The sequence below is a fragment of the Fulmarus glacialis genome, unplaced genomic scaffold (assembly GCF_000690835.1).
Source record: "Fulmarus glacialis isolate BGI_N327 unplaced genomic scaffold, ASM69083v1 scaffold34285, whole genome shotgun sequence".
Taxonomy (NCBI): Eukaryota; Metazoa; Chordata; class Aves; order Procellariiformes; family Procellariidae; genus Fulmarus; species Fulmarus glacialis.
This window is the reverse complement of record NW_009211781.1, coordinates 1-24,281: the sequence shown is the minus strand read 5'-3', so window position 1 is coordinate 24,281 and position 24,281 is coordinate 1. Positions and strand designations below refer to the sequence as shown.

At 40.7% G+C, this 24,281-nt stretch overlaps 1 protein-coding gene across 1 annotated transcript in view; it reads left to right on the top strand.

The window, feature by feature from the left end:
- ULK2 (unc-51 like autophagy activating kinase 2) overlaps window positions 1-18,434 on the top strand; it is a 37,843-nt gene extending 19,409 nt beyond the window's left edge. Inside the window, exons 10-26 of the mRNA XM_009577665.1 lie at window positions 61-111; window positions 487-575; window positions 1,272-1,443; window positions 2,382-2,442; window positions 5,898-6,035; window positions 7,076-7,221; window positions 7,457-7,537; window positions 10,359-10,645; window positions 10,769-10,962; window positions 11,479-11,588; window positions 12,428-12,580; window positions 13,322-13,530; window positions 14,833-15,011; window positions 15,942-16,060; window positions 16,443-16,600; window positions 17,505-17,640; window positions 17,744-18,434. Of these exons, the coding sequence (XP_009575960.1) occupies window positions 61-111; window positions 487-575; window positions 1,272-1,443; window positions 2,382-2,442; window positions 5,898-6,035; window positions 7,076-7,221; window positions 7,457-7,537; window positions 10,359-10,645; window positions 10,769-10,962; window positions 11,479-11,588; window positions 12,428-12,580; window positions 13,322-13,530; window positions 14,833-15,011; window positions 15,942-16,060; window positions 16,443-16,600; window positions 17,505-17,640; window positions 17,744-17,811 (2,351 nt within the window). The 3' untranslated portion in view covers window positions 17,812-18,434. The remainder of the gene's footprint in view (window positions 1-60; window positions 112-486; window positions 576-1,271; window positions 1,444-2,381; window positions 2,443-5,897; window positions 6,036-7,075; window positions 7,222-7,456; window positions 7,538-10,358; window positions 10,646-10,768; window positions 10,963-11,478; window positions 11,589-12,427; window positions 12,581-13,321; window positions 13,531-14,832; window positions 15,012-15,941; window positions 16,061-16,442; window positions 16,601-17,504; window positions 17,641-17,743) is intronic.
- The last annotated feature ends 5,847 nt before the right edge of the window (window positions 18,435-24,281 follow it).

Here is a 24,281-nt window from a genome sequence, read left to right as displayed (position 1 = left end):
CTGTAAATTCTATGTCCTTTGTACATTTACTCACCATGGTTGTTGTTTCTTGTTCTATAGAAGCATTTTTCAACCACCCTTTCCTGGATCAGATTTCAACAGTCAAAAAGTGTAAGTAGTTTTGTTTTTCCGCTTATTTATGTGAATGATGAATGTTGGGGGCTGGAACGGAGAAAGATCTGCCAAGTATCGCACTTAAGTGTTTATGAGGCATTTTCCTGAGTCTGACTTGTTGGTTTGCTCTATTGTGAGGCTAAGTGTTGAATCGTTTTTGTATTATGCTAGACTGAAATGTGATACTTATTTACTAGTTCCTTTGACATTTCAGCTGAACTTAAATACCCTTGTATGTTTCAGGATGTGCTGTGCTTATAAGTTGTATAAGGGTTTAAGAATGAAAAGCAGTGAGGAAATGAGTTAGTTTGAAATTCAGCCTTTCAAAATCTTAGTCCCATTTTTTTTTTCCCCTGGGTTTTCCTCTTCTAGCTTGTCCTGTACCAGTGCCCACATATGCAGGCTCAGTCTCTGGCAGTTCCTGTGGTAGCTCTCCTTCATGCCGTTTTGCTTCTCCTCCAGTAAGTTCTCTGGTTTACAGAACAATCTCTAGAAAACATTTTCTGTACTGTTTAGCCAAGAGTTATTGAATTTTAGATCTTTCAATTCTTAAACAGTGTAAACTGTCGTGTTTAAGAACACAGAGCAAGGAATACCCCTGTCTTTTGCTAGAAGAATGCCATTAACATTTTGGTTCTCTCTTGCTCCTTGTGTTGTACTTTGTAGGTTTTTTGTTGTTGTTCTTTTTTGTTAAAGAAAAAAATACATATACACATCAAACGCTAGAGTAGCAAATCTTTAGATATGCTAATATGGTTTGCAGCGTGATAATTTTTGAGTTGGCCTTTTTGGCTAAGGCTTATACCCTATATACGAACTGGTGACTTCAGTTTTATGTGGTATTTGGAAGAGGTGCATCTGTACCATCAGGAATGACTGAATAAATTGCAATTGTTTAAATTCACAGCCTATTTAATATAGAACTGTCTAAATTGACACTACAGGGTTATCCAGTATTTGAAATTTCCAAATTCAAATACATTTTAAACTTCTGAATACTTAAGAAACAAAAAATGGCCCAAAATTTATCTTCTTTTTTGTCAAAGCTAGTGATGATTCTTACTTTAAAAGCTTCATAGTTAAAAAAGCAATTCTACATTCTGAATCACTGGATTTGCAGTGGATTTTTCACTTTCGTTTTTCCACCCCCCCTCTAGTCTCTGCCAGACATGCAGCATATTCAAGAAGAAAATTTGTCTTCCCCTCCATTGGGTCCTCCTAACTATCTTCAAGTCTCTAAAGACTCTGCCAGTACCAGTAGCAAGAACTCCTCTTGTGACACAGATGACTTTGTTCTTGTCCCACACAACATCTCTTCAGACCACTCATGTAAGAACCTTCCTTATTTTTACATTTTAAAACAATTTCCACTTGTAACATACCTTTATGTCCTGTTATTCTTTGGCTCTCTTTTCTCTAAATGTGTCTCAATTCACATTGGAACTCATTTCTTTAGTTTGAAGGGAGACTGTTTGGTATACCTGCATGTCCATCTGGGACATTATCACTTTCAACTGCGTAGCCAGATATGCTAAAGATACCAAGGTGATTTAAAGTCATGGAAAATATTGGGGTTTGGCAGTAGAAGAAAAGAGTCAGTTGTAAACAACTGCTGATAAGGAGCCCAAGGATTCTCTCAGTGGAGGCAGGCACACTGTTACCTCTAGACTGACTGAACGTTTATAGTCCATGCTGTAGGGCTTTAAATAATAAACAAGTGCAGGTAAAAACATTAAAAAATGCTTAACGTGAAAGGTAAGGCATCAGACTGGGCTTATACCGTAGAAAGACTTGGATGTAGCACATTGCCATTTCACGACATCTTTCCAACCTGAATTGCCACTAGGAAGCTAGTCAGCTGATTTCTATACAACGCCACCAATTTGTGTTAAATGTTTGACTAAATTAGTGCCTTGATCTCTGAAGGGTTTCTGTCACTCATTATTATAAATTTCCCGATGCTGATACTTTGTATTCTTAAACAATGTATTTTATTTCAAAATTATTATAATTAGTCTAGCAAAAAAAAAAAAACCCTCAACAAAACCAAACAACAACAAAACTTAAATAATTGTCTTCCCCAGTTACGTTTTTGTTGTAGGTCACATTCAAGGTATTTTCATGCACAAAACAGTTTGAGGAAAACTTTTTTATATGTTCAAAGAAATTTGTCAAAAGTGGTTATTTCTACAACAATATTGGAGATTTTTTTTTTAAGATTCTGCTTCATGACGTGGGTTTTCAATGTGTTCTTCTGCTTACTGTAGATGATATGCCATTGGGAGCAGCTGGCAGGCGGGCTTCAAGCGAGTTCTTGATGTGTGGAGGGTAGGTGTGCTGAGCTTTATCCAAAAGAAGTCTCATGTTCTAAAATTGATACTGCAGCTGTAGAAGGGGTTGCTGGGTTTTTGGCAGTGATGGGTTTACATAGCTGTGTGTGGACTTTTTTAAAGATTAATATGCCAAGTTGAATTTAATATGAATATGTAAACAGCCTGAATTCAGAGTTTTGCTGCAAAGTAGATAGTTTCTCTGATGTGAAGACCTGTCTTTTGACCGTGGTTTTTGCTTTCACAGGCAGTCACCATTAACTATTTCTGGAAGCTCAGGAACTGTACAGAAACCATCCTCAGCCTCTTCTCGAAGTACAGCTTCTGGTACAGCTAACAGGTGTGTGATATAAGCTTAGTATTTCCTCTCGTTTTAAAAGGTTCTCTACTACTATATATATTTTATTTTTAATTGTGGATGGCTACTGGAAACTGAATTAAAATAGAATCTGTTTTTTCCAGGCTCTCTGCACTTAATGCATTCTAATGGCTGACTGTTGCATAGCCAACTTCTGGCTCTCATGCATCCCCAAAAGATTTCCATAAGGAAAGATAGCATTCTTTTTTCTGTTTAAATTTTGAACTGGTTGAAAGCAGAAAGTTCAGAGACATAACTGACTTGTCTTTTTTGGTGTTATGAAGCACAGCATGGTCTTCATTTAGTGAATGCAGTATACATTTTAAGAAGGAGTTGTGAGAGAAGAGGAACTTACAAAGCCCAGATTGCTATGGATTTGTGTCTCGTGGCTGTATTGTCTTGTGCCTGGTAACCGGGTGTGGCTTCTGTGCAAGTGATTACTGTGAATTTCATGTTTGTGTCTCACAAGATACCGTAGAAGCCACATAAAGAGCTAAACATGTATTGCAGCTTTTCCATCAGCAGGACTGTTAGTAAGTCCTCTTTCTTCCACATAGTTGTAGGCAAAGTTTCTGCTAGTTTGAAATAGAATTGATATTCGTCAGCGGTGCCTGAAATCTTTCCTGTATTATATTGGAAAATGTAAAGCTTAATCATGCTATTTAACTACTCATGTAATATCTAAACAGAAGGGTTAGGTTTGTCATTCGATCAAGTAATGAACTTCGATCAAGTAATGAACTTCATAATGTTTTCAGTACAAATGGAAAGAGGATGGGTGGCTAAATGGGGAATAAAGCTATTATGTTGGGTGTATTTTTGGCTTATGCTAGTACTACAGGGCTGTGAGTCAGCATTATTTGTTTAGAAATGCTGGTCACAAGAAAAGTTTGCTACTTTGTGCTGATCTTTTTGCAGTTTGTGAAATCTGCTGACATGGGCTGTCAATACAGCTTTAGACTTACCTTTTATGCTTAAGGGCAGATAATGGCGATGGTTTGTCTGTAAAGATCCATTTGCTCTGGATTGGCCATGTACAATGTATTATAAATACATTGTAATTTCCTATTTTAAATTGTGTCAGGCGTCACAGTTTTTAGAGTTACAGGTTTTTGAAAATATGCCAGTTATCTGTACATTACTAAGTTAAGAGCTAAATGGTCATGTGATTAGAAACAGGTGCGTACAGTTCACACTTTCAGTGTTTGTACTATAGTGGTTTGATTTAATTACTGGTTGAGTAGATTCGGTAACTAACTGGCTGCTTGGGGCATGGTCTGAAGGAAGCAGAGTGTGGTATTCTGCAAGATGCTGCTTTTGGGTTTTGGTTTTGGTTTTTTATTTTCTGAGAAATGTTCTTTATAGTGCGTGGGTTTTGTTTTGGTTTTGTTTTTTTTAAAAGAAAAGGTTATGCCCTATGAAACAGTGAATTTTTCTGATTAGCTGATCAAACTGAATGAATTGTACCCATAGTTACGCTGCTTTATGTCAATTAGAAGAAGCTGTAACACTTCTCAGGCTCCAACCAGAATGGGCAGAATAGGTAGAGGTGGTTCACTCTCCTGTGGTTAATTCCTAATTTTATTCTCTGGATCTCACAGAAACAAGATTTGCATGCAACTCTGCACACATCTGTATTGCATTTTCTCTCACCAGTAACAAACCACATCAGACTTGAGGATGCCTAACCAGAGCTTAGCTTTGGGCCTGAGCTGGGGAGCCCTGATGGAAGGCCAAGTACTGTACCATGCCTCTCCACCATGCTTACGCAGCATTGCTGCCTCCAGTTAGCTCACGGCTCGCAGAGCTTGCTTGGATCTACCTGCAAGGCTGTGTGAGAGCAGAGGAAGGCATTTTCCATGCCGAGTACTTTAAAAGTTGAAGTGCCTTCGTGGCCATACCTCAGTGTCACTGCCACAGTTTAAATAACATCTGCTTCCCCTCTCCTGGAGGTCGGGCCCTGTGCTACCTCAGCATGTTGTGTTAGTCGTAGCAGGCTGCCTGCTGCCTTTGTGTGGTTTCTACTGGTGAGACCTTCTCCTTGCGTGGAAGCTTTCAGGCCTTTCACCAACTGTGTGCTCACAGCTGACTCTCAAATTACTCGGTAGTATCTAGAAACTGGGTGGCAGTAAAAGGACAAACTTCTTTCTTTTGCTAAGGAAGCTCTGTGCATATTAGGAAGTAGTATTTAATTCTCAGAAGTAGCAAAGAGAATAGGACAAATGCAGTCAGAAACCCAGATTTCTGTTCAGCTGTAGCTGTGCAGAGTAACTGCTGTAACTGCTTGTTTTCTAGAGCTCGTGGTAGGACTTTTTTCATATTTCCTCTAAGAATTTCTAATCTTTCTCTGAAGAGGTGGTCAGTAAAGGACCAGATACTAGACTGATTATCTTCCAAAAAGCCCATTCATTTGAAATTTTTTCCATTGAATTCTGTCTTCCTTTAAAAGTGTTGGTAACTGATTACGTTGCAGTGGTTTGATTCCCTTATCAGATAGTACACTGAGGTAAGCCAGGTCACTGACACTTCAGCTGAACTTGGGTAATGCTAATCTGCAGTTTGAGTCTGGATTAATGTTCAGGTGTGTGGTTTTGGTCATTTTGTCAGGGGTTGGTTACATAACATGTTTTCCTTTTGCAAGTTCACAGTGTCTCTTGGGATATCTCCGACTGTGCTTTAGTGGCTTTTGTACACATTCCAGCCCTGCTGCTGAACTTCCTGTTCTTAGCGCAGTGGGTTTTCCTAGAACGCTATTTTGAAGCGTGGTAAACAGAGCGGGCTGATTGGCAGGAAGTCGGAGGGATCTGTAGATTGCTGTGATGCGTGACAAAGTGCTTCAGCTAGTACTGCACTCTTGGCTCGATCTGATACTAGCCAGTATAAGAAAGGTAGTTAGTAACGAACAGTTCCTGATCTTCCTCTGTGAAGTGTTAGAGCTAGGTTAGGACAAGCTAAGATCATATTGCATGCAGGCAGTGCAGAAGCAGCTTATTTGCCTGTTTCCTAGATTTTCTTGAAATTTCAACAATGGTACAATTCAGAGAGAGACCTGTCTACCTATATTCATCGCCTATCTCCATACCTTCCAACTTCAGGCATTGTCAGCCTTCGGTATCCCCCCGCAGCGAAACAGCACCTATCCCGGTTCCCACTCAGCTACGGAATTACCAGCGCATAGAACAGAACCTTTCCTCTACTGCCAGCCCCGTGTCAAACCCCCATGGATCACCAAGGTGAGTCTGGGTTTTTTAATCTCCTTTTCTTTGGTTCTAGTTTGTGTTTGTACCTTGACAGATGTCCGTGCTTTCTTACTGATGTAATTTTTTTTCTGCACAAAAACATGCTAAAGAGACATTTTAATTATAACAAATAATAGTCCTTCACAATCTCAAGATTGTTGGATGGGCACTTGAAATTTTTCACAAAAACAAAATGAGCTTGTTCTTTCACTCAAATGCAACCCAAGAAGGTAAAAAGATGAAATCTTGCTTTTTTTATTCCCCTTTGTGTATTATATGGCATTACATCATAAACTAGAAAGTCAGTAATAAGTTATGTTTGTTTTCACACACGTAGTGATGAGATGCATGCATTGTTCTGTGGAATATCAAGGAAACTATTTTTGGCGTGCTAGTTAACCAACTTGTCTTATTACAAAGCTCTAGTGTGCCAGACTTATTCTCTGCCTTGTGGTCTACAGGATCAGGATGGTGAAGGTCAAAGACTCAGAAACAGACTACTCAGAACTCTAGAGATCTTTACAAAAACAAACCCCATGGTTCCTTGCATTTTTTTTTAAGGATCTCTGATTTTCTAATAGTTGCTACACTTGGGGGAGTGCCTTTCCCTTAAATAATCTGTTTTCAGTTATCTGACCTGTATACCAGACCCAATATGAAAACTTCATCATAATCTTTGTTGACATAAAAATGGGCATTTCACTTGATTGTAAAATTCAAAATTCGATGATCAAGTTGTTTGAAGATCAGGAATCCATGTACTAAGGGATATCTGCTTTAATTTTCTCCAGTTAACAGACTATTATGGCATTGAAAGTTAAAAAGTCTGTGAAAAAAGGGAATTAAATCTTGCTTGTTTTCAGTATGGGAAGCTTAGCTTAAGTTATTAGCTTAGTAAGTTTCAACATCATAGCTTTCTCTTTAAATACAGTATTTTCTTTAACAGATCATTATACTCCTTAGGGGATTCTGAAGCTTATCTCAAGGAACCACAGTTACTACAGTGTGTGTAATCATTCTTTTTACCTTGTTAGAGCTGGAGTTGTGAGACGCTCAAATACTAGCCCAATGGGCTTCATGAAGATGGGCTCCTGTTCTCCAGTACCAGCTGACACTGCACAAGGTGTTGGGCGCAGGTTATCCACAGGATCTTCTAGGCCGTATTCTCCTTCACCACTAGGTAAGCCCATAAATTCTTAGCAATTAGTGACAGTTTATCTGAAACGGTAATTCAGAACAGTAATTCTTGCTTGAAATTACCTTAAACCAAAATCTGCCCAACTAGGTCACATGTGCAGAAATAATTTCTGTTAAATGACTCACAGAAGTAAACTCACTAGGTTTTATTTTGCTTTACCTTCGTTTGTTAGGTGAAGTATAAAGTGTAAATTCACATTTTGATTTTGTTTGCATAGTTGGAACCATACCTGAGCAGCTTGGACACTGTTGTTGCGGACAACTTCAAGGACATGAATCAAGGAGTAGAAACTTCTCAGGTGAGTGACTTTGGACAATGCAACCAGTGCTATTTTGATAGGGCTTCTAAAGAGTTTTGTGAAGGGGGAGGAGAGCCAACACTACATTAGTATGGGTTAATAGGAGACACTGGATAAGCGGTGCACTGAATTTCTGTAGAAACTTGGCGCAATTGTGGCTATATCAAGACACCTTTCCCCGTTCCTACACAGTAAGAAGAGAGTGACTGAAGTTTCTTTTTTTCAAGATGAAAAAGCAGTTTTGATAATGCCTGTCTTTAAACAGGGATGGAAGTGTATGGATTATAATGAATGGTAGTAACATGCTTCTCAGAATCTGGTTTTGGTAGACCAGCTCTGTCATGCCAGTCCTCAGAAAAGGGAGGAAGAACTGCCAGTGAACAGCGTGCAGCACGTTTTCGTCATTCCCTTAGGAAATTGACTGGGATCTGATGTTAGTGTTGCTAAGCATTCAGTAAGCTTTGCAAGTCATAAATTATTATGGCATGCCAGCAAAAGATCAGGGAGAAATAGGACTTGAAGATGTTCTGAGACTGTTAAAGATGGAATCACACTGTAATGCCAGAAGGATTGGGCATAAGAATATGCAATTCAGCAAGAAATTCTTTTGCTCTATGCACATTTTGGGTGCAATTTCTTCTTTATCTAAAATACTAGTTATACTCTTTATTTTTACTTTCTAAGAGGTGGTGTTGAAACTGCATTGTGGGTTTTTCCCCTATTTAAACACTTTACAAAATCATCCGGAGATGATAGAGCCTTCATTTCTTGGAGTAGCCATATTTCAAATACCTGGGAATAGATTCATCCATATGAAATAAGTTCTGTGATGTGTCTCGAAAATTGCCTTCATAATTGCTATGCCATTGGTAGTCTCAACAAAAGACAAGGAATAAGTGAATCCCTAGATTTGAAATAGTCTCTTCTCTTATAAAGAGGGGGGGGGGGGGCTGTTGAAGAGAATACAAAGCAGTGTGTATGCTGCTCTTGTTGCATCTTTTCTTTGGATAGAATTTTGTAGGGCTGTTGGTTTAGTGCCTTTTGCCACTGTTAAATTGACTTGTACTTGTAACATACCACAGCACTGTTTTTATGGCTGTAAGGGTTTTTAATGTTTCATTTCTTCATCTGTTTTCTACATTCTTTTCCTACTTGACTTTATTTCTTAATTTCAAATGACTGCAGTGGTATTTCTATTTGTAGAATACCACAAATTGCAGCAAGTCTGTTTCTCAGTGTTTAAATGGGTATGGGAAGCTGTCTTTTGCTTCTGGGTGAAGTGAGGTCATCTGTACTGAGATTTTTTAAGGACTGAAGATGTCTGTTGTAATGTAGCTTCTGAACTAATTGAGTTGCTCTTGCTGCCAGTGGCAGCAGAGGACAAACTTCTAATTCAGAAGCCTTCCCAGTGGTGGCAGTGACACTAGAACAGTAAGCAGTGAGATTTAAGACTGGTTTCTGAAATGACAGGTGAGGACTTTCAATGCTATAAGACAAGCAGAGGGATTTCAAACAAGCAAATTCTTGGCTGGGAAGTTAATGAGAAATAGACTTGATCCCTCTGCTGGAGCTGCAGGCAGAAAGGCTATTCTAAAACATACTGTTTAATGGAGTGGAATGAAATCAAGATGAAGTAGCTCATATTCAAAACCTAACTAGCAAAAGCATCGGCTTAAGAAGGGTGAAAGATGTGTCTTAACAGCTGGGCACTTTACTGAGCAAACTGCAAGAAGTTTCTGATGGTTTTTTGAGCTTACGTTTATGAAACAGAGCCTATTTCAGAAGATTGTCTTGGCCAGCTCTTAAAAATCTTGTCTAGTTAGTATGGTTCATTTTCAGTTTTGCCTTTTTTTTTTTTTTTAAAAAACATGAGTGAAATTGTCGCTTCGGTGTCAGCTCTTTGAGGTTACAAAGATAGGCATTTTATCTGGGAGGCTGTGGCCATAAAGCTGAACTCATATGTACTGTTTGTAACTTTGCACAGTTCCTCATTATGAGACACAAAAATATCATAAGGAAGAGACCATTTAATCAAATTTCAGGTTCCTTATTTTGAAAGAGGAAGGGCACCTTTGAGGAGGTGAGATGTTCATAAAAGATATTTCCCCAAAGTCTTCTGTTTAAATGACTGCTTATAGCTTTTCCATTTGCTTTAGGAAAAACTTTGCACTCAGTATGGACTTCCTTTGTACCTAGTAAGTTTTTGGAAGAGATTCAGTCTTACAGACTAAAAAGTAAACAATGGCCCAAAGTAATAATCCCAAACTGTTTCATCGGAATACTTTGGTTCTCTTTAGTACCTAGTTTTCTTGCAGGAACCATGAGATGAGCTGCCTTTTGTGTCTGCGAATGAAGTAATTACGTACAAAACAAGTCGTTAACATGCCATGTTGCATTCATGCACTTGTTTGCAAGAATATAATTCCAGTACTTGAGAACCTCTATTCAACCTAGAGTCTTGGTGGCTGCACTTGAAATTTCAGTATTGGTTATGCCATTCCGGCTGAATCCAACCACTTTATTTGTCTTGATGTAGGTTGCCAGAGGTACTGCAGCTGCCAGTACAGCTGTCACCCTGAAATCTTGCCTGTTTGGCAGCTTGAATGTCTCATGAGTGTAATGTAGCCTTAGTCCAAATAGCCAACAGGCTAAATCCATTCTCCTTGCTGTCTAGTGAGTCAAACATATCAAACATATCTCACAATATTTGCAGTCCCATCTCCTTTCAGTTTAATGTTGATCGTTGGCATTTTGGGGTTCATTGATACATTTTCCAAGCGCTGCAAGTAGAATTTTATTTCATTATTTTTCATCCCCACAGGTTCTCCGATACCACCATCTCAGTCTCCACAGTCACTTTTGATGGGAGCAAGGTTGCAGAGTGCTCCTACTCTCACAGATATTTACCAAAACAAGCAGAAGCTCAGAAAGCAGCATTCAGACCCAGTATGCCCATCCTATGCTGGGTATGGATACAGTCATTCTCCACAACCAAGTAGGCCAGGGAGCTTGGGAACATCACCTACCAAACATATGGGATCATCACCTAGGAGTTCAGACTGGCTGTTCAAAACTCCATTACCAACGATCATTGGCTCTCCTACTAAGGTTTGTTAAGTTTGCTACTGTCAGTAAAATGTGAAGTGGTAACTCACTGCCTGAAAAAATTCCCACAAATGTTTTGGGGTTCTAACATTGGTTTTTGTGTGTTCTTGGTCTTGCTTCTTAAAGGCAACAGCTCCTTTCAAAATACCTAAAACTCAGGCATCCTCAAACTTGCTGGCCCTGGCTAATCGCCAGGGCTCGGTAGATACCCCGTTGCAGCCTAAAGACATCACTGACCCAAGGGATTTCACACACTTCCACTCGACCCAAGGAGGTGAAAAGCAGGGAGGAGAACAGCACGGTAAAACTACATTTGGCAGGTAGGCATTGTAATATTTATAACCTGTAAAGTTGGGTAGGTAACTTGGCAGAAGTATGTACATTGCACACAGCAACTTGGAGGGGAAGAGCATGCAAAAAGTGAGCTGTGAGGAGATGCTGAGGTTTGGTGTGTACAATAGAGACATTTTGTACCGTGTGTAAATATAGCATGGACTTCCTGGAGCACTTTGTGTTGCTGTCTAGTTCCCTTTTGTTTTGATTATCTGAATATGGAATTTCATTGTCTCTTTGAAGCCTGTTCAGTTTTTGCTTGAAAATCTGTATGACAAGATTTGCAATATAAATTTTTAAGAGAAAAAGGTCTCTTTATTTTTATGGTTAGCTCTATTTCAGTAGATCCATGATAAACAGCGAGATTTCAAGATTTTCTGTATTTTTGTTGAAGAATTCTCTATAGTAAATACCAAGAATCTGAAAGTCAGCCTTAATTGCAAGTTAGATAGGAAGATCTTACTGAAGAACTTTGTTGTGAATTCATACATTTTTCTGTCTAGATCTGTTAGTACTGGGAAGCTATCAGATCAACAGGTAAAGACTGCCCTTGGTGGCCAGTTATATCAAGGCAGTACAGACAGCCTCAATACTGAGCGACCAATGGATACAGGTAAGGAACAGATTGACACATCCAAGCTAGGATCCAAGCTTATGTGCTAGGTTTTTTTATGGAATGCCAACTAGATACAGTTCTGCTTCCAACTTCGATAATTGGTTCTGACAATTTTTAGCCTCAGTACGGAAGGCTTTTTTTAATGTTTGAAGGGGATATGTTCAATTTCTTTGGCATAGCTTTAAAAATAACTGAGACAGGAAAATATCTATTTCTGTTTCAAACACAGAAATATCTCAACTGCCTATACTGCCTGGAGAGGTTTGGGTTTTTTTGGATTTATTTTTAATACAACATTTGTGGCTGTTTCATTTTCTAATTCCACCTTGTTTTCATATGAAAGCCAATTTATGTAATTCTGGGTCATTTTTCTCCTCCTCCCTCCCTCCCCCAGCTTGTCCCTTGCCCAAGTGGCCACCAGGAGTTCTCGCCTTGTTTTTGAGCAGATGGAAGGAGTTCTGCAGACAGGGCTGGTCTTCAGGCTCGAGACCTGTCACGGTCTGCCTTTAGAATTTTTCTGTTGTATCTTTTGCTGCAGGACTGGTGTTGTCCTCAGGCTCTCAGAGAGACCCTCCGTTGCTCTTTTCTAGGCGAGGGTAGAGCAGAAAGAGATGGAAAGTAAAAAGATATATGAAGACTGCATCTTGACTCTTTTTGTGTATCACCAAGGCTGTCCACTCAGCTTCTTTTATTTGGTATTGGAACTTCTAACTAGTCCAAGTCTTGGATCTACATCAAAACATGTTGTGTTGCAGTGCTCCAATTTGTTGCGTATAATTATTTATTGGTATGATTATATGTAATAGGAACTAACTTGCTGAAATCTTCTCTTCCAGCTCCAGCAGGGACCTATGGAATTGCAATGGCACCTCCTTCCATGGGAAGCGGGGCAAGTTCTCGGGCTGTCATGTTTACTGTTGGGTCCCCTCCAAGCAGCGCCACCCCTCCTACCTGCACCCATATGGTCCTCAGAACAAGAACCACCTCAGGTAAGTCTTTCCTGACAACTGTGGACTGTCCTCAAACGCAGTATTCAGGCTTGGCCACTTCTTGGGCCAGTAACCTGCTTACTGCCTTGTGCAGTAAGTCCTCTAGGCCATACAGTAAAAGTGCTCTGTAAAGTAGAGATTAATATCAGGTGACTTCTGCCTTTTCTCTCCTAAAGAGAGAGCCAGAGGCATGGCTTTACAATACAGCAATGTGTAACCTCGGGTGTACACAGCTTTCCTCCACCACAGGGCGTATAATAGATCGCTATGACAAAGGTGGAGAGGAAAAGTTAGATTTCTGATTCTGTATTTTTGCCTGCTGCTGTGCATTGTATCAGAAACAACACACAAGGGGTGTGAGCTGACCGCATTTTGGCATGTGTTGGCTGTGTTGCCAAATATCAAGTATCTCAGGGTAAAGGCGTTCATCTGCTCAGGATGAGCAGGAGTCTGCAGCAGTGTGCTTTTGTGAACTCTAGCACAACCTTTGGTCTGTACTGTTGGACTGTCTGCTGTGGAATCCTTGTCAACCATCTCCCAGAATCTCTGTTATAAAAAGTCACTGTTCATTAAGGTGTAGCCTTTGCGTTCTCTACAGAGTGATGCAAGGAACAATGAGGAGAGCCTCCCAAGAGTGAATCTGTGATGACTACTGATTTGTCATTTGTTATCATCTGCAGCCCGAGCGCTGCGAGGTGGAACAACCTATTAGACTGAATGTGTGTGTTGTTTTTCTTGTAGTTGGATCAAACAGTTCTGGAGGGTCTCTCTGCTCTACTAGTGGCCGTGTATATATGGGCTCTCCTCCTGGTATTTATATGGGTTCTTCTCCTCCGGGAGCCGAGGCAGCTCCGAGTCTGAAGTACATGCCTTATGGTACTTCGCCTCCCAGCTTAGAGGGCTTTATCACTTTTGAAGCTCCTGAATTGCCTGAGGAAACTTTAATGGAGGTATAGAAAAAATAATTTAATGTTTTTTAATGTATAATGCTGCTAAAACAGAGACATAGTAAAAACAGGACTGCTCAGTGCACTTTGTAGTTTCCTCTTCACTATCTCACCTATTCCTTTTTAATATCTTGAAAATACACCTGTATCAATTGTGGCCAATTTCTCTTTGGTAGTTTCTCCTGGCATTTCATGTATTTGAATAGGTAACCAAAGGAACATGACTGCTTTTGTTCACCAGAGCCTTCCAAAGAGGCCTCTGTTTTAATGCCAAGTCTCTGGACGTGGGTGCTGACAGTAGCAATGTCCCTCTGGGCATTGTTTTTAACTGTTTCTTCACAGTCAGTGGATTACATTAAATCCTACTTGTGGGAAGAGTGTCCTATATTTTTTAAAGTGTGTGGAGGAGGAGTGACACTTTAAAAACAAATTGGGGTGGTCTTTCACCAGAATGCTATCCTTGGACTGTAAATTTCTCAAGGCAGATTGCTGTTCTGTTTTCTCATTTACATCTTGCTGGAAGGTGTTTGGATCCCTGTTGAATCTATATGTTATAACATGAATGTTTGACAGTACACTGTATTCTTCCCACAGATACAATGTAAAATGTGTTTAGACCTGCACAACTAATGAAAAGATTATAAATATTGCTAAGATATGTTTGATTAGTTTTGAAGGCTATTTTTTTTTTTTAGCAGAGACTATACATGTAGTATCTGTTTTAGTCATCAAGAAGCAGTGAGTTGTTAGCTCCAATTGAAATTGTTTAGTTTAAATTGTAAACTTTGGCAACAGCCACCTTTTAACAGAATATAATTCTAGATCTAAGTGAAAATTAGAGTGAAGCAGATAAGTATGATGCTTTAGATCAGTTCTCATGTAGGTATCAAGTCTGCTATATAATAAAAGCCAAACGTTCCTCCTGGCTTCTCATACAAGTGCCGAGCATACTTTTGGGTTGCTGATAATATAATAACAAGTAATATGTCCCACTTGTGATTCCTTTAGTTGCTCAGGTTTCAACAAACATAGAACAATGTCCCAATTCCTTTGGCTTTGTTGAAAAACTCTTTAAGTATAAGCTACAGTATCTTGAAGTCATTAACAAAGAGAGAACAAGTTAATATTTGTTGATCTGTTTGGACCCGTTTGGTTCTGTAGTCCCTAGCGCTGCCTTTACTACAATGCGATTTCTGCATAGAATTGACATACCAAGAAATCCGCAAATTATTAACGAGTTTTAAGTGTACTTGTTTGCCTTATGCCTTATAATGGTTAAATTGTTGTCGTCTTTCCCTGTGACAGAGAGAACATACAGATACACTGCGTCATCTAAACATGATGCTGACATTTACAGAATGTGTTCTGGATCTGACAGCAGTACGAGGAGGAAACCCAGACCTGTGTACTTCTGCAGTATCGCTGTACCAAATCCAAGAGAGCATAGTTGTTGATCAGATCAGCCAGCTAAGCAAAGAATGGGGGTAAGTATGCGGTCAAATAGTATCAAGAGAATTAGTGAATATTGAATACATAAGAAATGTGTTCAAACTATGCCCTTTTTGTTGGGAGTGATTGTTTTGCTGTATAGAATCTTTTATAGGCATACGTTTTTAACAACTGAGGTCAGATCAGAAAGGATAGAGAGACATTTGCTAGCAGACCAATAAAAGGACAGCGTTTACTGGCCTGCCACATAAGTTGGGGAAAGTGGTGAGGAGTTCAGGCTTGAGGTGCAGTACAGGATTTCTAAGCCTGGAAATTTGTGTACCAGCTTCTGTCAGATCTGAGCCCTCTTCTGTTTCTGTTGGCCAGGCTGAAGCAGTAGCACAGAGGTGAAAGTTGGGAGTGGGGGAAGGAGTGTCCAAATTTGACTTTTTTTCAGTGGAACCAATCAGCCCTAATACAAAATCAGAAGCAAGGAGAAATAAGAGAAATTTGGAGTGGTGGGAAAGGGCAGTTCTACTTCCTGCCTTCTTCCTGAAAAAAACAACAACAAAAAAAAACTAACAGAAAAAAACCTTGTGAAGTGTTTGCTTTTCACAACTGAGAATTCCAGAGGCATAGGAAATGACACTGTGAGAAAAGTACACCCAGTTGCTTGTGGTAAGACGTTGACCTCGGGCAGTCAGTCACCACAAATAAGTTCCTTTTTAAAATGTCTGCATTAAAGCAGTTTGTATTTGCTGCTGCAGCTACTAGATGACCAGATGTACTCTCAACCCATGACAGAGTGTTTGCGGAGGGAAGGAAGGGGTTGAGTTGCATTTGAAACATCTGTCTTCCTTTTCTGCTGCTGCTGGGTCCTGTGTAGGGTTGTGATTAAAAAGTGGTGTCTGCCCATGGCTTGAATGTGTTCAAGAAAGGTGTTTTGATACATAATTACTTTTTTTTTCCCCCCCCTCCCTCCCTAGACAAGTAGAGCAGCTGGTGTTGTATATGAAAGCTGCCCAGTTACTAGCATCTTCTCTGCATCTTGCCAAAGCACAGGTGAAATCGGGGAAACTGAACCCATCCACTGCTGTTAAGCAAGGTAGATGCAACATAATCTAATTTGCTTTGCTTGTGAGTTTTCTTTGCTGATACATCACTTAAAAAGCTTAAGTTGCAACATTTGTTTGTTTTCTTCTGTACAAGAAAATTGTAGATATGTACAATTGCACAATTCTGATAGTAAACAAAGATACAGCTAGAAACTCTTAAGGAATGGCAGTTACTAACTTGAAATGGAAATTATTTGATACATACTTAATTCATAGAAGTGGCAGAGTAAATAAACATTAAAAGCACAAGTTTAAACAGATTGACTTTGGTAGTGCTGGCAAAAGCTGAACTTAGGCTATATTGTTGTTTGGGTTTGGGTTTTTTTGTTTGTTTGTTTGTTTGTTTTTAATTTATTCTTGCCTTTCTTCCAGTTGTGAAAAGCCTCAATGAGAGATACAAATTCTGTATTGGCATGTGCAAGAAATTGACGGAAAAGTTGAATCGTTTCTTTTCGGACAAGCAAAGGTTCATTGATGAAATCAACAGTGTAACTGCAGAGAAACTCATCTACAGCTGTGCTGTAGAAATGGTAAGTCACTCCATTTATCTAAATGATAGGACATTGAGATGAATCACTTCCTTCTCTCACATACCTCCTCTACATAACCAGAAAATAGAATGTATGTTTCCAGAATTCTGTTCATGGTAATTTTTGTTAGTCTTTCACTCTCTTTCCTGCCCTGCCTTAAGTGTGGCTAAAGTTCCTGGCAGATACTGTTCCTAAGGGACATTTCCCCTGCATCAGCACATTTGGTACATAAACACTAGGAAATGAACTCCTAAGCCGCACAGCCCTGTGTGCTGAAGTCTCATCCAGTAATGCTTACTAAAAGCATAGAAGCAACAGAAGTAGCTTCATTAATCTACCAGGTGAATTTGAAGAACACCAGCCTGTCCATACAAAGCAAAAATGGTAGCAAACATGTGGAAGCTTTTTCATGTAATTAATAAATTTTCTATCTGCCATGGAGCAGACGCAGTAACCATAAAGGAAACTTAACGATGAGAGGGAAGTCTTTTTAACATAGGTGTCACACAAAAGATACTGGCAAATATTGTACTTAACCCTGATAATGGTGTAGTCATGCACAATTACTTTGTTTTCTTCACAAGAGAATGTAGGTATAAGAACAAGCATATTTATTCATATGTTGTTGTGACACATGTAAACACAAAAGATCAAAAAGTGCTTTTATAGCTTCTATGTGCAGAATATCCTTAGTTAATACAGCACAGGTGCTATATTCTCTCAGACTTCGTTTTGTTGTCTTACAGTTATAAAAACTGATCAGCTAAATTAAGGCTTAAAAATAGTTTCTTTTTGAGAAAGAAACTTCTTTCTTCTTGACACTTTTATATTATTCATTTTGGATTTTTCATTTCATTACTTGCCTAATGCAGTTTATGTAACTGAATCCCCTGAATGATTCCAGGTTCAGTCGGCGGCTCTGGATGAAATGTTTCAGCAAACTGAAGATATTACATATCGATACCACAAAGCAGCCTTGCTGCTGGAAGGACTGACTAAAATATTGCAAGACCCTGCAGATATAGAAAATGTACACAAGTGTAAGTTTATGTTGAATAATGAAAATACTGAAAATTACTTGGAATTAATGCATTGTAAAATAACACTGAAGTCATCACCTATTTTTTACCTCTCTGTTTGCAGATAAATCTAGCATCGAGCGAAGGCTTTCCGCACTTTGCTATAGCACAGTGGCTGTATATGAGCAGTAGGAATATCCCAAGGACCAGATGGTGTGAACATAAGGGACCACATCAGTGATACTGCACTTTTTTTCACTACAGCTTAATTGTTGTCCTTGTTCTGCCCCACGTGGAAGATGATTCTTACATTTCTGTGGTGACTACCAAAGAAACAGCAGCATATTCAAAGAGGAGAAATTCCAAAAGTACACTTGCCTTACCGATCCAACAGCTCCTTTTTCTTCCTAGCAACAGAATTTAAAAGAATCTCTCTTCACATTTCAAACTGATCCTTGTACGTGCGCTTTGAACTTGAATGATCAGGGTTTTTTTTTCCCTCATGAGGTTTATAGAGAGTGGATCCTTCTGCATCAGGTACAAAAAGACATTTCCCTCAGAAGATTCCCTCAAAAGTTTGTGAAAAATATTTTTAAGTTGTCAGTAAAATGTGGCAGAGTGAATTTGGGAAACCCTAACCATGTGCAAGTGCTGTTTGAAGCTTTCGGGGCTAAGCTGGCTTGTATCGGAGCTCGCATGTCGTAACATGGCTCAGCTTGTCATATGAAGGGATGGCGAGAAAGCACTCTTTTACACGGGGGAAAGATGGTAATGGAAGAAATTGCGCTCCATCTGTGCAAAATCCCCAGTGGGTTTTCAGCTGATGTGGATACAATTTGATGATCTTCTTCCAAAATATTTTGTTTTGCACTAATTTACTAAAGCAACTGTATATTCATTTTTGAAGAACTATATAAAAAAAATTAGAGAAAGAAGGCACAATGGACTTGGCTGAATTTCATTTCAGTGTACATAAAATTCTTTTCAGAATTTCAAATGTAGCTTCTAGAAGACTTTCAAACAAAGTGTAAAAACTTGTATTCATGTGAACCTTTCCATTTTATACCTATTTGTCTAATACTTGAGTCACTACTGCTCTGGACTTTCTCAGTAATAGCAATGTTGAGTTGCTGGTTGTTTGCTTTTTATATAGATTTGGTTGCATCTTTTGTTGTGCATGCGATATGTGCATTAATGCCTGCAGTCTCTAGGGGTGTAATGACAGTTCTCTGTAGTTTGTTTCTTGGGCAGTATTACAATAAATACTGTAAACTGAAAGGTTCTGCAAGGAACCATGCAAAACCAGAAAATAATGTTGGGGTTTGAGATGCTGATAAATTGATGTAGAATATCTACATACTGTGTGTGAAAAATCAGGATTATTTTGTGTGCATTTTGAGGGAGAGGTGGGAAGCTTCATTTAGCCTTATAGGCATTATCATTTCAAGCATCCCATGAGATCATCAGGACAGCGATTTGCGAAGTATTTAGGCAGATCAGCTTCTCTGGAAATGGTTCCTATACTTTATTTTTGGGACTTTTTTTTGTTACTCAACTGCTTGAATACTTGAATAAACCATTCTCCAGGACAAAATCATTTTAATCCTCTTAAACACAGTGGTCTGAACTATATGACAAAGTTGTACAGGGCTTACACATCAAAATATTGTTTCAGTGTTCGGATAACCATGTGTTTCCTTTACTTTGACAGAGTAATGTACTTTTTACCTTATTTATCTGTATGAAATTCCAACAGTTAATTTGAAAGTGTTTGTTTATATAATGTTTGTATTTTTAGGTCTTTAATACGGTGTTTCTACCTCTCCTTTGTAATTGCATGCATTATTCTTGTAACTAGGTAATAACTCACTGAACTGTTGCGTAATAGCCTTTTTATTATGGCCTGTATAAATGTATATTAAGGTAAAATAAATACTGACACTAGAAGTGTTTCTATGGTAAAACCGAGTTTCTCTGTCTCTAACCAATGGCGTTAACTTCAAAGAAATGGTCTGTACTTGGCTGGTTAAACCAGTTGCTGAATGTTCCCTGCTTGGGTCAAGAGATGCTCACCTCAGCAGTTGGACATGCCACCAGGGCAAGATGGGGCAACTTGCTTCAGTTCGTTATCTCTGAATAGCTCTGGCACAAAGTGTCCCTGAGTTTGTTTTCACTTGCTTTAGGAAAACAATTTACCCTGCTTTTTTTTTTTTTTTTTTTTTAAAACTTGGATTTGAAAAAAAATGTGGTAAGTAGGATCCTGGGTAACCGTTGTATGTTCTTTCAACAAGGTGCCTCTAGCAAAGAGGAGCTGTCTGGGCTGCCAAAACAGCATATACAGAGCTAATTGACAAAAACTGGCAGTAAGTTACAATTTCTATCCAAACTTTACAAAAAAAAAAAGGCTTGTAGTTAATATCCTCTCCCCAGCGGAGGTGTGCTGTGGTAGCTGGTATGTGGCTGTTGTATTTCTTAGTTGTACTATCAAATTTTTCCCAATTTATTATTTTAAAAAACCCTACACTTGTGACTGGCACATAACAATAAAAGAGGATGAGGAAGGAGTGAGCAGGGAATGTTAATGATATGTCTGAACATGAATCTAGGGACAAAAACCTTAATGCACAAGTCTAGAAGATAGGCTGCTTTTCCCAGGAACTCACTGTTTTTTGTTGGGTTTCTTTTTTTTTTTCCTCAGGATTCAAGCTCATTCTCCTCCCACTCTTGCCAGCAAGACTACAGCTGCACAAACAGGAGGAGGAGAAAAGGGCTATTCTTGTTTGCTGTTCTCAGGAGGAGGAGACCAATGTTCATGGCCTGTCTTTCTGCACAAACTCATTCCACAAAGATCCTGAAGCTGTCCTGTCTTCAGCTATCCGCACTGAACAGCAGGTGCTTGTTTCTACCAAATACTTTTTTTCAGCCTTTTGAAAGAACTTGAAAAGAGATATTTGATGTGCTGCTTTTCTAGTTCAGCTCTCTCGTACCTACTCAAGAGCACCATGTTCCATACTTGTTCTGCTCTCTCCGTAGTGTATAATGTCGACTGAAGAATCTAAACCACATTTTGATTCTGACACTTGCTGCTTTTTACAAGCAAGAAGTGGAACTCTCAGCCCTTCCTCTGATATAGAGAATGAAATCTAGTTAATTTAACTTGCAACTAAGATACTACAAATTATTCTGAGAGGCATTTTTCAGTTGAGAGGTGTAAGTTGTTCCTGGGACTCGCTAAGTTCTGCATAATTCTTGCTGCTTTCTTGTACAGCAATGTCAAGGTATTACCATTGTCACCTCTGGGTTCAGAGGCAATAACTGTTGTGATCCACTGGTGTCACAGCGCTGTGCAGTGTGCAGCCCAGCTGCACCGAAAAGGGAAGCTTGCTTTTTCGCCTAGAGCAAGTAAAGCTGGATACTGCTGCTTTCAAAGCTTGTTGAGGCTTTGAACTTCAGGTAGGCTGGCTTGTGACCTGACTTGTGACCTGCCTCCTTTTTGACTCCTGCTTCCTCTCCTATTTTTTGTGGATTTTAAAAAATTTTGATCCTTTGACTTTTTTGTCTGCTCAGATCTCTGCTTGCCACTATTTTTTGACTGTCCAGGATGCCTTTTAAGTCTTTAAGCAAATCTCCTTTTATCCTGAACTTCGCTGTCCAACCTGAGCCATAGCCCTGGCTATGGCTTTTTAATAAGTGCCCACATAGCTCCTCCTTTCTGTAGATGAGTGCCATATAGCTCAGTAACCCCTCTCTTGAGTCTTTTAAGTCAGCTGGAGCCCAGTCTAACTGAGTTTTGGCACTGCTTCTTCGGACAAACACCTTTTCAATAGGCTTTTGTATGTGGCAGGCTCCCCCCTTCTCTTGGGCTGAAAGCAAACTACATGCCAGTGGTGCTGTTGAGTCTTGTTGCAGTCTTTGTGCCAATCATTTTCATTGTTTCTTTGTGTCGCTTTCACATTTTCCATGGCTCCAGCTATGTCTACAATGCAGCCCACAGACCATGGCTCTGTACTACACAGTATCTTGTTCTTGCAAATGTGAGATCAGCCACAGCTTTCAAAACAAGTGATGCCATAAATGAACTGAGCTGCATTTATTCGTGTAGATTCGTTAAAACCTCTCCCTGTTGTTAATCTTCTGTACCCGCTTTTATGATTGAGTGCTGTTTGGGCTTCTGTATCTGCCCATTTTCTAGTGCCACTGGCCGGATTGTGTGACTTTCAGAAAACACTTGGAGCTCTAGACTAGGTAGACATTTAAGCCTAGCTAAAAACTTGAAGTTCTGTGACTGTGGTGTGTGAGCTAAAAAAAACATTTATTGATCAGCTGTGTTATTTGGTGGACTCTGGAAACCAAATACTGCACAGCTTATCTTCTAAACCAAAGTCCTCCTACCGCAGGCTCTGCTGGATGCTTTTGGGAGCAGGGCAAGGAACAGTACAAAGGCATGCTCCCCAGGCCCAGTGCAGGGCAGGAGCCTGGCTCACTGTGGTGCCTTGCTATAATTGACTCAAGAGGAGACCAAGAGCAAGGGGCTGTGAGGAATGGAGGGGAGAGGGGAGTCTGCTCAGTAGGATGTCTCCTGCTGGGGATTAGAGCACCCCCAGCGCTGCTTACCTCCTGATTCCTCTGGAGTTCAATTACTTTCCCATAAATAGTTTCCTTCTTTATTGTTTCTTAGTGACTGAATAAAAATAGAAAATACTGTCAGCTCCTAGGCGTGGGGAGCACGCTGCAGACCATGCATTTCATCAGGTGCTGTCTGGGGTATTCTTCCATCTCACTCGAGATCCCACACTTCCCTGAAATCCATGTGTCTCGCCCAGCAGCTTCAGGGAGACTCGACTGATATTTTGCAACGCTTAAAACGCCCTTGGCCTTGTTTCCTGTCCATAATCGGCTAAAAGATGTCACTGACAAGGATGAAAAGGGACCGTTGCCCAGGATGCAGCCATGCTGCTGCTGTCTCATTTCTGCAAATACCAGGGAGCCTTAAGACCAGGTTTTCTGCGAAAGTGTGGCACAGTACCAGCCCGCTGGCCACTGGGATGAACTGGGAGCTGGGACGTTTGCCTCCTGTGTGTGATGCCAAGCACAAGAAGCGCTGCTCTGGCCTGAAAACCCTCAGGCTGAAGGATGAGAATCTTACAGACCCTGGAGAATGGCCACTCTGGAAAATGGAGGTAAATAACCATCTCCCTGCTCCTGCAGACATCCCTTGGTGGGTGCGCTGCCTGCAGAGGATGCATTGCGGCACCGTTTCCCCAGGCACAATGTAACACTCCACTCTGAGAGCTCGAGGACTTTTACTCTGACTGCAGTAGCATTAACTCCTTATCTAGTTTTCCTCTGACCTCCAGACAGCGTGGTGCCTGGACAAAGCTCCGACCTGCCCTGCCTGCAAGGATGCTAACAGGATCAAGGAGAGCGTGTTTGCATCAGGTAATGTTCCTGTGAGGAAAGTTCCCACTTTTCCTATCTGCATCTTGAATGCAAACCCAGCTCCTTTTCATACACCAAAGTTCAAGGGCCCTGTCAAGCTCAGCCTGTTTTTCTTTCACATGTTGCCTGCATGCAAGTATCGGCAGTTGCTCTTGTCATTCTTTTCCACAGCAGACTGTTTACTGCTGAGATTTGTGCAATAGCTTGCGACATGTTCACGTGCTGGCTGAGCCGCAACCCGTGAGTTGTTAGCAAAGCCAACTGACGGAAGCCAAGCTTTGTGTCTGGGGGGAGACGTGCCTGAGGCGCAGCCTGCTGAGTTAAAGGGCACTCCCCAGCCTCGGAAAGCCATGTTGATCTGGAAAAATGTCATGAAACTTTGAGGGGGGGAGCGTGTGCTCCATGCTAGCCCCATCTCCTGAGCATCAGCACCCAGTTGCTGGCCCCGTGCGTCGCAGAGGTGTGTGGTGGGCAGGGTTTTAGTTGGGCACAGTTTCAGCTGAGGAGCATTAGCAATACATGGCCTGTGTAAGAGTGTCAGAAACAGTGGTGCATAACAATCCCGGAGTAATTTTCAAATAATCCCCTTGCATTTTTTAGAACAAGTTGGGGCAGGACTATTTTTAACTGGAATGAGCCCAGCCTTGTCTCAGCTCCTTTCCCTGCTGTTTTTTTGGCTTGTTTCCCACGCGACTGCTGTACCAAGGTTAATTCAACTGTCCTGGCCAGGCTCTTCCCGTTGATTGCTTTGCCTCCTACAAAACACCACCTGCGTTTTCAGCGCTTGGTGGCCAGTTTTTCTTGACCGACTTGTCTCTCCCTCCCACCCGGGCTGGAAGGGCACCATGATCCCTTCACCAGCACTTGGGCTCAGAAGTGGCACCCGAAGATAAGCGCTCAGTGAGTTCATCTGCAGGGGAAAACCGAGGGGTAAAGCTGCCCGGTGGCATTTACCCTCCTTAGATAAGGGGGGGGACTTTGCGGTGGGGACTTTGCCCCTCCGAGTTCTCACGCAAGGCGTTTCTCAGCTCCGCGTCCTTCAGCATTTCACAACCTGCCGGGCCGCAGTCTGTGCCAGACCCAGTCCCACACCCGGCTCGGCGGAGCTCCCGGAGAAGCCCACGGGGGACTGGCAGCCCTTGCGAGCAGCCGGCACTCCCGCAGCGCAGCCCACAGAAGCGGAGGCGCTGGGACGAGGGAAGGAGCATCCCTGACGGTGGTTA